General features: G+C 45.0%; 2 protein-coding genes across 2 annotated transcripts; one reads left to right on the top strand and one right to left on the bottom strand.

Annotated features, from left to right (window-relative positions):
- The first annotated feature begins 1,245 nt into the window (after window positions 1-1,245).
- Window positions 1,246-6,173, top strand: LOC109997955 (zinc transporter ZIP9). Its single transcript, XM_020652638.3, has 7 exons — window positions 1,246-1,558; window positions 1,785-1,890; window positions 2,858-3,022; window positions 3,113-3,175; window positions 4,152-4,237; window positions 4,333-4,467; window positions 4,916-6,173. Exons 1-7 carry the CDS (start codon window positions 1,463-1,465, stop codon window positions 5,186-5,188), a joined length of 924 nt encoding a protein of 307 aa, XP_020508294.2. The 5' UTR covers window positions 1,246-1,462; the 3' UTR covers window positions 5,189-6,173.
- Window positions 6,174-9,849: 3,676 nt separating this feature from the next.
- On the bottom strand, window positions 9,850-12,511 carry LOC114921223 (coiled-coil domain-containing protein 177). The gene has a single exon (XM_065959625.1). It carries the CDS (start codon window positions 11,690-11,692, stop codon window positions 10,007-10,009), a length of 1,686 nt encoding a protein of 561 aa, XP_065815697.1. The 5' UTR covers window positions 11,693-12,511; the 3' UTR covers window positions 9,850-10,006.
- Between the last annotated feature and the right edge of the window lie 628 nt (window positions 12,512-13,139).

Below are 13,139 nucleotides of genomic sequence, written 5' to 3'. Positions count from 1 at the left end.
CGCCATGGATGTTGCGTCTGTTCCTGAAGTGACCGCAGTTTATAAGAGAACTTACTTTGCTATACCATGCAGATGTCATTAAGGGACAGAAATGGGGCCTAATATTGAGCCCTGAGGAACCCCGCTATTAAATTCCATGCAAGATGGGTTACGTAGTAAAATAACTTCTTAACCTATTCAGCACAACTTCTATGATACAATACCTCTTACATATGGCTAGGAATTATGTTGCATGTATTCTTTAGATGTATTAATAATCCATTTGCATTAAATTCTGTCATCAGCAGGCTATAATTTGTAATTTCTTCTATTAATTATGTTTGTGCCATGGATGTTGTGTCTCTTCCAGAAGTGACAGCAGTGTCATCAGAGAACTTACTATACTTTACCACGCAAATGTAATTAAGGTACTGAATGGAGCCGAATATTGAGCCCTGAGGAACTCCGCTTTTAAAATCCATGCAGAATGGGGCTACAGTTAAAATGAGAATGTGTTGCCTGTTTTTTTTAAATAATTTCTTAACCTATTTAGGACAGCTTCTATAATACAATACCTCTTACATTTGGCTAAAAAAATATGTTTCAAATGCATTCTTGCATGTAAATTTACCTGAAATGAGCGTGATCTAGAAACACAGTTAAGCAGTGAGTACAGTATGTTTTTCTTCTTTTCTCTAGTCCATCAATTAAACAACTTTTCTACACGAGGGGAGGAGTCAACCGGCCATCCGGGCGATGTAAACAAAGTGAAGATAGGACTCTGAAAACATCACAGACAGTGGGACTCGGGTGTTACACCCATTGTAGACAGTCATGACTCACAGAGTTATTTTCAGAGGATATACTTGATTTCTACATTTATGTGTGAAAAATCACATATAACAATACATCTTAAATGTGGCTAAATATTATGTTTCAAATGTGTTCTTTAGATGTATGAATACCCCATGTGCATGCTTTCTTTTATCAGCAGGCTACAATTTGTACTTTCTTCCTTTAATTCAGTGAGTGTCATATATAGCCTGTTATGTGTAAAGTAACCTTAATCTTATCTTTATTATCTATCACTGGTTCCTTAAACTAAGATGACTTGTAACTGTCATCATAGGAAATTGCCACATCATATCTACAGCGAAGTTAATGTGGACTGTTTGTACTCTTAGAAGAAAGGAGGCAGGTGATTGGAGGGTCAGAGGTTCTTTGGGGGCGGGTCGGTACAGTTCTCAGACTCAAATACTGGGTGCTGCTGGGGAGGGAGGTGCGAAGCTGCTGCTGCGGTGCAGAGAGGAGACGGAGGCGCGACGTGGAAAGGCAGAATGGCATTTACGCGTTTTGTAATCCAGCACATGAAGCCCAGTTCCAACACGGCACCGACCAGGCTGTCCGCTTTCAGGAGGATCTGACGCTGACATGTAGGAGAACAAGTCAACTTTTTTATGAAGAAGAAGAAGAAGTGATCGTCATGGACGGAGGGTTAACTATCACTTTAATTTCTGTTGCGATGTTTATAGGCTGTTTTCTGCTTGGATTCATTCCGCTGTTATTCAAGCTGTCTGAGGTAAGTTTTACGCGAGTTACAGATCTCACAAACAGACAATAAAAAATGACTTTATTTTCTGCCTCTTTTCACTCACACTCATCGCTTTAATTGCTGTTTTGTTTTTTTTAAATGAGTTTTGGCGCTGCAGTATTTGTTTATCTCCATGACAGTCTGACGGATCCCTGCAGCTGTTTTGTCAGTAAAATAAATGTGTGTGTGTGTGTGTGTGTGTGTGTGTTTACAGAAAAGCCTGAAGTTCGTCTCCATCCTGGGGGCAGGACTCCTGTGTGGGACAGCCCTGGCCATAGTCATCCCTGAGGGAGTGGGCTTACTGGAAGAGTCATGGAGAGGTGAGCAGGGTGTACAAATATTATCATAACCTCCAAGTCCTGTCCTGTGTGTGTCCGTCTGGGAATCACACCTCTTCCTTATTTATTTTTCATGCATGCTGTTAGTATAATCTCCTATTAACTCCTGTGTTTCATCATGACACCAAAGTCCTTTTTTTATTTGTTCCTGAACAACATATCAAGAACGCTTTTGGGTCGGGATCAAAAAGTCTCAGAGTTTGTGCTGCCTGGGGAAAAAAAAACTTGTAACAACAAGTCTGTGAAGAGGTTTTTAAACATGTTTGTTTGGTGCAGTTTTTTGCATCTGTCTGAGATCCAAACTACAACAATTTTTAACTAAATGAACCTGATTGGATGAACAAAAAACAGAAATCTGGGTCGGTTGTCTTATGGAGGAGTTAGTTGTCGGTCCTGAGGCTAGACGAGTTTAGAACCGCTGCTCTAAATCTCTTCTTGAAGAGCACACTTTATTGAACCGGCTTTTACTTGAATCATGCTTCAGAAGCATTTTCACCAACTTTATGGTAGATGGACCGGAGCTTATATAACGCCTTTCTAGTCTTTCTAGTTTTCTAGGCTTTTCTAGCAACTTGGGGTTAAGTGTCTTGCCCAAGGAGGCATCAGACATGTAGCTGCAGGAGCTGGGGATCGAACCCCGACCTCCCAGGTTGAGAGATGACCGACCACAAAATCTATTCTTTAGCATTCTGGGAGCTGAAAGAGGAGTGATCAGCTCACATTTGAATGTTCAGGTTAAAGGCCTGCTCATCACAGTTCTGTACCGTCTGGACTCCATGAATAGATTTCTGGTGAATGCTGTTGAGATGAAGGCGTGTAAAACCGTCCTATGATGATGAAGCACAGGAGGATGAAAGCAGACGCAGCGGCCTGTCGCTCTTTTGTGTGAATCTGATCAAAAGCTCTCCTTGTCCTTCATCTCTCTCTCTCTCTCTCTCTCTCTCTGCAGCGTCCTCCTCCTCTGATGCGCCCTCCGATCTGAACTCCTCTGATAAAAACATCACCTCCGCAGAAGAAGGCCCCCCGCCTCGCTTCTTCATCGGCGTCGCTTTAACTTTCGGGTTCACCCTCATGTTTGTCGTGGATCAGATCGGCAATTACCTTTCCATGCGAGGTGAGACGGCAGAACTCTTATTCCAGCTTCATCTGGCAGATCTCTGAAGATACTGTTTCATTATCAACATGTTGCAATTTGTCATTTCAGACCAATCAACTTGTAACCGCGTCGGCATCACGGCTACTTTGGGGCTGATTATTCATGCTGCAGGTAAAAGTTTATTTGTATTCATAAGTGTTTGTTCAATGCACACAAAATACTTTCAGAAAGTCCCGGCTTTAGGCAGTGAAATTTCCCAACAAAGCGCAGGAGTTATTCATTAGCTCATGTGACTCGGCATGTGATTTCTCGACTCTTTGACTCTTTTATGTTTTACAGGAGGTCATTTCTCTGAGCCTGGAGGCTTTAGCTCACTCTGGCAAAACAAACAAAACATGACTTTTCAAACCCCGCAGCCATCAGATAGATTTACTCAACCTGGTGTTAAAGGTCACATATCCTCCTCCTCTTCTTCAGTTTAAATAAGTCTCAGAGCTCCTCAAAACATGTGTGTGAAGTTTCTTGTTCTAAATCCACTCTGATCCTGTATTTGATCATGTCTATAAACCCCTCTATTTCAGCCCTGCTCAGAACAGGCTGTTTCTGTGTCTGTAACTTTAAATATGTAAATGAGCTGTGTCTGACCACGCCCCCCTCTCTGGTAGGGCTTTGGGTGTACTCTGGCTTTCTCGCTCCATGTCCTATTGTTTACAGTGACCACTGCTGTCTCTCTCTTTCGCTCGCCGCAGCTTTCCGTTAGAAACACGTCTGAAGATCTGTTCAACGTTTTATTTTATTTTCTGATACAAAGATTTTTTTTTTAGAAGCTACAGGTCACAAAGGCAGACATCTGTTGGATGCACACATTGCACCTTTTCTTTGGGGTTTCACAAAAATGAATACAACCCTTTTTATATTTTGATTGTTCAGTTCTGAATACTGTTTAACATCATCACTCCCACCTTAAAGTTTGATTAGTTTGTGTAGATCCATGATTGCATACAAGCCCAAACAATCCATTAAACCTGTGGTTGTAAAATAACAACATGTGAAAAAGTAAGTGTTTAAAAAAGGCTGAAAGTTGCTCCAACATGTTTTGAATCATTCGATGTTTGAGACCTTTAACAAGTCTTTTCTCTGCATGTAGCTGATGGATTTGCTCTGGGTGCAGCAGTGTCCACGGGTCAAGTGTCGGTGCAGGTGATTGTGTTCTTTGCTGTAATTCTACACAAGGTGAGGAACAATTCAGCCACACACACACATATATAGATATATATATCAGACATGATATTGAATGATAAGACCTGACTTTGTGCTCTTTCTCGTAGGCTCCTGCTGCTTTTGGTTTGGTCTCCTACCTGATGCACACAGGCCTTGAAAAGAAATACATCCAGGGACATTTACTCGCCTTTTCTGCTGCAGCGCCTCTAGTCGCCATCCCCACTTACTTCATATTACACGCGGTAAGAGAGCTTGCATCAGACAGTGACTGTAGAGTCTAGAGCTTTTCACACATGCAATGCACCCCGGGGAATTTATCGACTTTTCCAGGTAGGACTGCCTGTATGATTGCAAATGGACAAACTTTTTTCAACCCCGACTTTTTCCTACCAGCTTCTGCAGCTGATGTTTGAATGCAGCAGGTTATAGTTTAGAACTTTAACCACGACTGAAGGGGCCGCCTCATCCTGACCTAATCCAGACAGAGTATTGTGAGTTATGAGAGCGCATGATAATACTGATGACACTGATAATCTCCCGCTGTGAGGTCCATGTGTGAATGTCAAGTTCATGAAAATATCAGATCTTGAATGTCCTGAAATTGTCTAGAAAATGTCAGGAGTGCATGTGTGGAAGGAGCTTTAGTTCAGGCTTTGGTGTATTTTGAATTTGGTGTTTTTGTGTCTGCAGTCTGGCAGCTCATCTCAGAACCAGCTCAGTGCGACAGGTGTGGGGATGCTCTTCTCAGCGGGGACGTTTCTCTACGTGGCCACCGTGCACGTCCTCCCTGAGGTCAGCAGCGGAGCGGAGCACCCCCTCTCAGACCTCCCCCCCTCAGACCTCCAGCAGCAAACAGGAGCCGAGCCCCACAAGCATCGACACCTGGGGCTCTTAGAAAGCCTCACCCTCATCCTCGGGGTCGGCCTTCCCGTGGTGCTCGCTCTCGGCCTTCATGACGACTGACAAAGAACGCCAGAGCAAATAAGTCAAGTGAGGAGAGACTGAGCAGCCCACGCCTTGAAGGAACACTGTGAGCACTTTACACTGAACAGGGTTTGATTCCTGTACAGCTTTCCCACAGTAGAAAACAAAAAGCAGTGTTTACACCAAAAAATGACGAGGAACTGTGAGTCCGATTTCATTTTATTTCTGGGGACAAAAATGTTCCTCCAGCAGGTCGGAAGAACACGTGAAGATAAGGCAGATTAATGTGCTGCAAGTGCAAAACTTCACACCTGTTTGAAGAGGTCACACCCGTTTAATTTAAAACTGTCACAGGTCATTACACATTGCCCAAAGAGCCCCAGTAGAGAAGCACAAACATGCATTCATACACCTTATTTATAAGAAACGACTACCCCCCAAAAGCTTGACTTTTTGCCAGGGTATAAAAAGTCCCAGGAGTTCCACTAGGAGTGTTCTGAGGTCATCTTTTGTTTGTGTTTGTATGCGAGGGAATCTGATAGCTGATGTATTGTTCAATAGAATGAAAATCCATCTCAAGACTGACAAAAGACAAGTGTGAACTTGTTGCCAAGTTTGAGTTTAACAAACCCTCTATTTGTGCTTCGTCATGTCTAACAGGATGTGCCATGTGTAACAGTGAGATGACAGTAAGTGGATCAATTTACAGGAACAACCACTAAACCTGATACATCGTGTCACCCAGAAAATGAGGTCGTTTGTTTTTAAAATAATTCCTCTTTGTTTGCACAGTCAGTAAAACAAATCCAGCAGCTCTGAGTTGTTAAACTGTAAAAACTACGTCTGTGTTGAAATCTACTGTGACAGAAACAGACAACAGTGGACTTCTAAAGATGGTCTCTCCCATCTCAAATGTTTCACTGAGTTTATTTCACATTTACTGCCCCCATGTTCCTCTCTCAGAGGGTTGTTAAGAGTTTGCAGAAGTTCACACAAGATAATAAAAACATTCCAGCTCTTGTTACGACCGTTGTTTCTTGTGTCTTTCTCTTTTTGTTTTTTTCTCTCTCAGCACATTTTTTTTTATCGCAGAGGCAAAGTGTCTGATTGTTTATTCAATTTTAATGCATCTTGTGTCAGGTGGCGCCTGACCTAAATCAACTGGCCCGAAGGCCTGGGATGAGTATGCCAAGGAGAACCATGCCAAGTGTTACGCTGCATTCATGTGCTGTCGGACAAATGAGTTTCTGAGTTTGGAAGCACACTTGAATGCCTCCTCAAGTCGGAAGAACAACTCGGAAACTCTGGAAAGAATTAATTGCCCGACTTGACGTTGTATTCATCATCAACATGGCGAAAAGATAACAAAATATTTTTTGTTAATGGTAACAATCGAGTAGTCATCATTTTGAAAATCTTTGTTGATTCATGTCACAAGCCAGACGATTTAAAGATTAACATATTCATCAGTCATAACTTGGCTCAGCTGATCCGTTTCTTTTCCTCCTCATTGTAACGAAAATACTGGAAATAGCGATCAACAGTTTAAACTCGAGACATTTCAATTCTTCTTTGAGAGGACATGAGGCAACACTGATTTTCACAATAATGACCACATGACCCTTCTTCGTAGCAGCTATGTTGTTTGTTGTTGTTAAAGGTGACATATCCTCCTCCTCCTCTTCAGTTTAAATAAGTCTCAGAGCTCCTCAAAACATGTGTGTGAAGTTTCTTGTTCTAAATCCACTCTGATCCTGTATTTGATCATGTCTATAAACCCCTCTATTTCAGCCCTGCTCAGAACAGGCTGTTTCTGTGTCTGTACCTTTAAATATGTAAATGAGCTGTGTCTGACCACGGACCCTCTCTGGAAGGTCTCGGGTGTACTCGGTGCTTTCTCGCTCCATGTCCTATTGTTTACAGTGAGAAGGCAGACTCAGAGGGCAGAACAAACACCTAGCTGTGGGAGTGTCACCCACCTGGGGGAGGGGCTACTGCCCTTTGTGATGTCATGAAGGGAAAATCTCCAAACGGCCTGTTTGGGCACACATTTTCTGAAAAGTGGAGCAGGGAGAAGACGGAGAGGATGGACTTTTCTCATCATTGGGGGGTTTGTAGACAGACTAGAGACACATGTTAGAGTTAGAGGAACATGGAGAAGTGGATGTTGCATAACATATCGGAATTAAAGGAGTGTCAACGACCTCCAAACTCATAACCTCGGACTATCAGAGGAGCACATGAATGCAACATTAATACAAAAAAATGCAAAACTGCAAAAACCTTTAAGTAATAATTTATTGAGCGATGATATAAAACATTCAACAATGTAACACTCTTTTATTCTCTACACTACATCCCGTTATCTTTGGTTCTGCTTACATCCCATTGTAAACTTGAAACACTTCATCCAGTGAGACATGGCAACACATTAAGACACCAACTAAAATCAGAGGACAAGAAAAAAAACACACAACCTTCAGCTAAACATGAACCAACGATCCGAGCGTTGTTCAGATCGTGCACCTCGGCTCACCTTTAACCACTCTAAAGTGCCCCATCATTCCTCTCTTATCTCGACTCTGCTGCCTGCTCAGGTCAGAATCAAAACACTCATGTCAGCCAAACATCTGCGGAAGAACAAGTTAACCCTTTAAACTCTGGTTCTGCAGTGCTCAGCTGAACCTTCAACCTTCTGCCGGCTGAAAACTTAAGAGAGCTGGAACTTTTTTTATGGGATTATTACCTTGAAAGAAGGCAGTTACAAGGCCAACTCCTGCCTCTCTCTTAACCTCTACAATTTAATTATTAATTCATGAAATTAAAAAAAACAAAAACAAATGGCACAATCTGATGGACTCTTTCACTAAGGCATGATGTCAAAAGAATCTGTGACTTTGAGTCTTAACATCAGGTGAGCATATTTTCAAACCTCCAAATCGGGACACTTTAATCATACCTCATATCCACATATAACAATTCACAGATCAGTGACCTGCACTGATCAAACAAGGTGGTAGGTAAATATTTCCTCCTGAGCAGCTTTTTTAAGTTGTATGTATGCATTTCCCCCGTGGGGGTCTGAAAGTGGACACTTGCACTGTGTTCAAAAGGCATTATATTCTTTCCTAGTATTTCAAAGGAAGCTGTAACTTTCCTGGAAGCTCTTTGCAAAATGCTGACTTCATTTTCAGTGTGACAGCTCGCCTTCATGTTGTTATGTACCGACAAATCAGGATTGAATTTTGACACGTCGTGCATCAGTGATGCTTTTCTATTGGTTCAAAAGCGGGACAAATTAGTGCTACAGAGCGCTCAGGTGTGAAAACAACTTTGACAAGATTATGATTAATGGCATTTTTGAAAGGCCCCAACATTCACCTCCCACCTGTCCCCAGGTACAAACACATCCACATACTTATACAAGTCAATGCAACATTCTTTGTTTTCTGATGAAATGGATGGTTAAGAAGCCTGAGAGAGGAGGTGACGTCTTAAAGCCTGAGAGAGGAGGTGACGTCTTAAAGCCTGAGAGAGGAGGTGACGTCTTAAAGCCTGAGAGAGGAGGTGACGTCTTAAAGCCTGAGAGAGGAGGTGCTGTCTTAAAGCCTGAGAGAGGAGGTGACGTCTTAAAGCCTGAGAGAGGAGGTGCTGTCTTAAAGCCTGAGAGAGGAGGTGACGTCCTAAAGCCTGAGAGAGGAGGTGACGTCCTAAAGCCTGAGAGAGGAGGTGACGTCCTAAAGCCTGAGAGAGGAGGTGACGTCCTAAAGCCTGAGAGAGGAGGTGCTGTCCTAAAGCCTGAGAGAGGAGGTGACGTCCTAAAGCCTGAGAGAGGAGGTGATGTCCTAAAGCCTGAGAGAGGAGGTGACGTCCTAAAGCCTGAGAGAGGAGGTGACGTCCTAAAGCCTGAGAGAGGAGGTGCTGTCTTAAAGCCTGAGAGAGGAGGTGACGTCCTAAAGCCTGAGAGAGGAGGTGCTGTCTTAAAGCCTGAGAGAGGAGGTGCTGTCCTAAAGCCTGAGAGAGGAGGTGACGTCCTAAAGCCTGAGAGAGGAGGTGACGTCTTAAAGCCTGAGAGAGGAGGTGACGTCCTAAAGCCTGAGAGAGGAGGTGACGTCTTAAAGCCTGAGAGAGGAGGTGACGTCTTAAAGCCTGAGAGAGGAGGTGACGTCTTAAAGCCTGAGAGAGGAGGTGCTGTCTTAAAGCCTGAGAGAGGAGGTGACGTCTTAAAGCCTGAGAGAGGAGGTGCTGTCTTAAAGCCTGAGAGAGGAGGTGACGTCTTAAAGCCTGAGAGAGGAGGTGCTGTCTTAAAGCCTGAGAGAGGAGGTGACGTCTTAAAGCCTGAGAGAGGAGGTGCTGTCCTAAAGCCTGAGAGAGGAGGTGACGTCCTAAAGCCTGAGAGAGGAGGTGACGTCTTAAAGCCTGAGAGAGGAGGTGACGTCCTAAAGCCTGAGAGAGGAGGTGACGTCCTAAAGCCTGAGAGAGGAGGTGACGTCCTAAAGCCTGAGAGAGGAGGTGACGTCCTAAAGCCTGAGAGAGGAGGTGCTGTCTTAAAGCCTGAGAGAGGAGGTGACGTCCTAAAGCCTGAGAGAGGAGGTGACGTCCTAAAGCCTGAGAGAGGAGGTGACGTCTTAAAGCCTGAGAGAGGAGGTGACGTCCTAAAGCCTGAGAGAGGAGGTGACGTCCTAAAGCCTGAGAGAGGAGGTGACGTCCTAAAGCCTGAGAGAGGAGGTGACGTCCTAAAGCCTGAGAGAGGAGGTGACGTCTTAAAGCCTGAGAGAGGAGGTGATGTCTTAAAGCCTGAGAGAGGAGGTGACGTCCTAAAGCCTGAGAGAGGAGGTGCTGAGTAAATCAAGTCTTTCATAGTTTCATGCGGCTCATGGAGGCGGCCAGCTGAGCCTCCAGAGCCATCCGGTCAAATGTCCGCCTGTGCGTCTGCTGCCTCACTCTCTCCCTCATGTGGAAGGAGGCCCGGGCCAGCCTGTGCGCCTCCTCCTGTATCTGCTCCCTCTGTCTCCGCAGCCTCTCCCTCCTCCACTCCTTCAGGAAGAGGCCGCTCTCTCTGACCCTCCTCGCCGCCTCCTCCTCCCTCCGGATGCTCTCCCTCAGCCGCTGGTGGCAGAGCTGCCTGCGCGTGTTGCACTGCTGCGTCTGCAGGGCGCGGACGCGGCTCCGGGCGGCGGCGTGCAGGGCGGCTCTCTCCGTGCGCCGCTGGCTCATCTGCACCAGGACCTGCTTGTGCGTGAGCTCCTGGACGCTCCGCAGCTCGGCCCTAAGACGCGCCCTCCGGATCTGCTCCTCCTCCCGGGCCGCCCGCTCCTTCAGCTCCCTCAGCCGGGTGTCCACGACCCGGGCACGTTTCTCGCAGGAGCGCTGCAGCTTCCTCTCGAGGGCGCTCCTCATCAGCTCCTCCTCTTCCTCCACCTGCTGCTCCACCCGCTGCTTGAGGAGAACATGTCGAAGCAGCTCCATGCGATTCCCCTCCTGCAGCCTCGTCCTCTCCCTCTTCTCCTGCAGCACTCTGCTCCTCCTGGCCTTGTGCTCCTTCTCCACCGCAACCTGCCTCTCCCTCTCTCGCTCCCTCTTCTCCACCTCCTCTCTCTCTTTCAGCGACTTCTCCTGGTAGCGTTTGCGCCACTCTGCCTCTCTCTGCGCGGCCTCCGCCTTCTGCCTCCGCTGCGCCTCCACCTCCTCCTTCAGAATCCTCCATTTGTCTTCCTGCAGCAGCACCTCCTGCTTCAGTTGTCCCATCTTCTCCTCCTCCCGGATCTCCCTCAGTTTCCTGCGCACCTCCAGCTCCTCGTTCCAGCGTCTCATACTCTGCCTCAGTTTCCTCCTCCTCTTCTTCTCCGCCTGGGCTCGCTCGGCCTCCTCCCGCCTCCGGGCCTCCTCGCGCTCCTGCTCCTCCTGCAGAGAGAGCTTCAGACCGGCTTCCTCCTCCTCGTGCTTCACCAGCATGAGAGCGGCTATCTTGCGGTCTCTCTCGGGCAGAGTCACACACATCTCCTTGTTGATGTCCTTGGTGAGCTTCTCCAGTTTCCTCTCCGTCTTCGGGGAGTGTCTGAGGTCTCCCAGGCTGAAGCTGCACACGGTGCTCCGGTCTCTGTGGGAGTTACAGGGCGATCTGCTTTTCACACTTTTCCCTTTTAAACACAGATCTGCATACGGGACGGGTTCTGCTGAGAGTCTGTCCTTTACCTCCTCCTTCACTGCCAGGCCTGACACCTTAGAGCCGCGTGGCCACCTGCTCCGAGCCTCCCGGATAATCCTCTCCCTCTCCTCCCGGCACATTTGTAAAAGCTTGGTCCTCTCCTTTTCGTAGGACTCGTGCATGACTCTCACCGCCTCGAAGGGCGCGTCCTGCTGCTCGGCTATTAACTCGTTGAGCGATTTGATTAAAAGAGCAACCGGTTTGATGCCCAGCCGTGCGCAGGACTCCAAAGAGCGGGGGCTCGTTAAAACACAACGACTCATCTCCGCCTCGGCAGAGTGGAAGTTGTTCAGGTCCAAGCGGAGCCCGGGGGGAGTGGACCTCTTCTCCTCCATGGTTAAAAAAACCCTGAGGAACTCACCCGGGTTGGGTTTGGGTTCCAGGCCCTTAGTGTCGCTCCTGCTCCTCTGCTCCCGTCCTGCACATTGTTTGGACTCCTCCTCAGCCCAGAGAGGTCATGGAGGGATTAACTGCGGATTTTCCAGACAGCTCTTCACCTCAGCTGTAAGAAAGGACAGACAGACTTACTCTCAACACTTGGACTCTGTTTATTAATTAAACCCAAGAGGAGATGTTAAATATTTACCAGCAAATTGAAAATATATAATAATATAATAAAATTCTTACTTAGGCTGTTTGTTTATTTTTTCTTTTTAGCAAAAAAAAAAAAGACTCATGATGGACTTGGACTTGTGTACGGGTTTGGATGAGGAGCTGAAACAAAAAAATAAAATAAAAACAATAAAAAAATACAATAAAAAATAAACATTTGGCAGGTATATGGAAGAGGAAATTATGTTTTGTTGCAACACTGGGTGGATATTAGGATTGTAAATAAACTGGGATTGTTATTTATTTGTTTATTTATTTACGGTGGCAAATAAAGTGGGGATACTTGTTTGTATATAACATAAAAATGTAAATACATTTGAGAATGTGTTGAAATAATTTATGAATTATTGGAGGAGTTTTTATTATCTTATTTACATTTTTGGTTGGAAGAGGTCATTCTTTCATTCATAATAACTGAAAAAGTAGAGCCTTCTTACAGCAATTTAATTAGCCTATCTTAAAGCATGAAATAAATACACCGTCCATGATACGAATAAAGATTATCCTATTTTACCATATTCTGCCTAATGTGGATATTTACACCGTCACGTATTCTGAAAATACATTAAAGAAAATACCTCAAACGTTACAAGTTAAAGTTTCAACGTTTCTCTTATTTTGAGATTAAACGTGTTGAGTTCACCTATAGACTGTAAACATTACGAGTTCACCAGCTGACAGTGAAGACGCTCTCTGGTAACCATGGTAACAAACTAACGCTTTCGAATAAAGAGCCTCAGATTCACAGCTTTCTTTTTGAGCAGTGCGCCCTCTGCCGGTGAGCGTCATCCTTGGAGGACCGTCTCCGTCGCTGACGTAATCTGCGTCCGACGGTCACCGAAGTTAGTTTCTTATTCGTTAAACATTCAGAAATTTGGATTAGATTTGTAATTTTAACCCCAATTAAAATTTCTTAATTTTGGTTTTCATGTGTGAAAAAGGTTTTTATTAATAAAACCCATTTCTATTCTAAGTATTCACATTTATATTTCTGTTGCCAGTATAAGAAACTAAACAATAAGTGACTGAAAATATGTGAAAAACTTACTTTTTACATTTTAATCGATTACTTAAACGATACTTAAATTACCTAAAAATAACTTCAATTATCACTTCGATTCTGTAACAGCGTATTATTTGCCTGAGGGAGCACTTCACAGAAACTCACCC

The sequence above is a fragment of the Labrus bergylta genome, chromosome 10 (assembly GCF_963930695.1).
Source record: "Labrus bergylta chromosome 10, fLabBer1.1, whole genome shotgun sequence".
NCBI lineage: Eukaryota > Metazoa > Chordata > Actinopteri > Labriformes > Labridae > Labrus > Labrus bergylta.
This window is presented reverse-complemented; position numbering and strand designations above follow the sequence as displayed.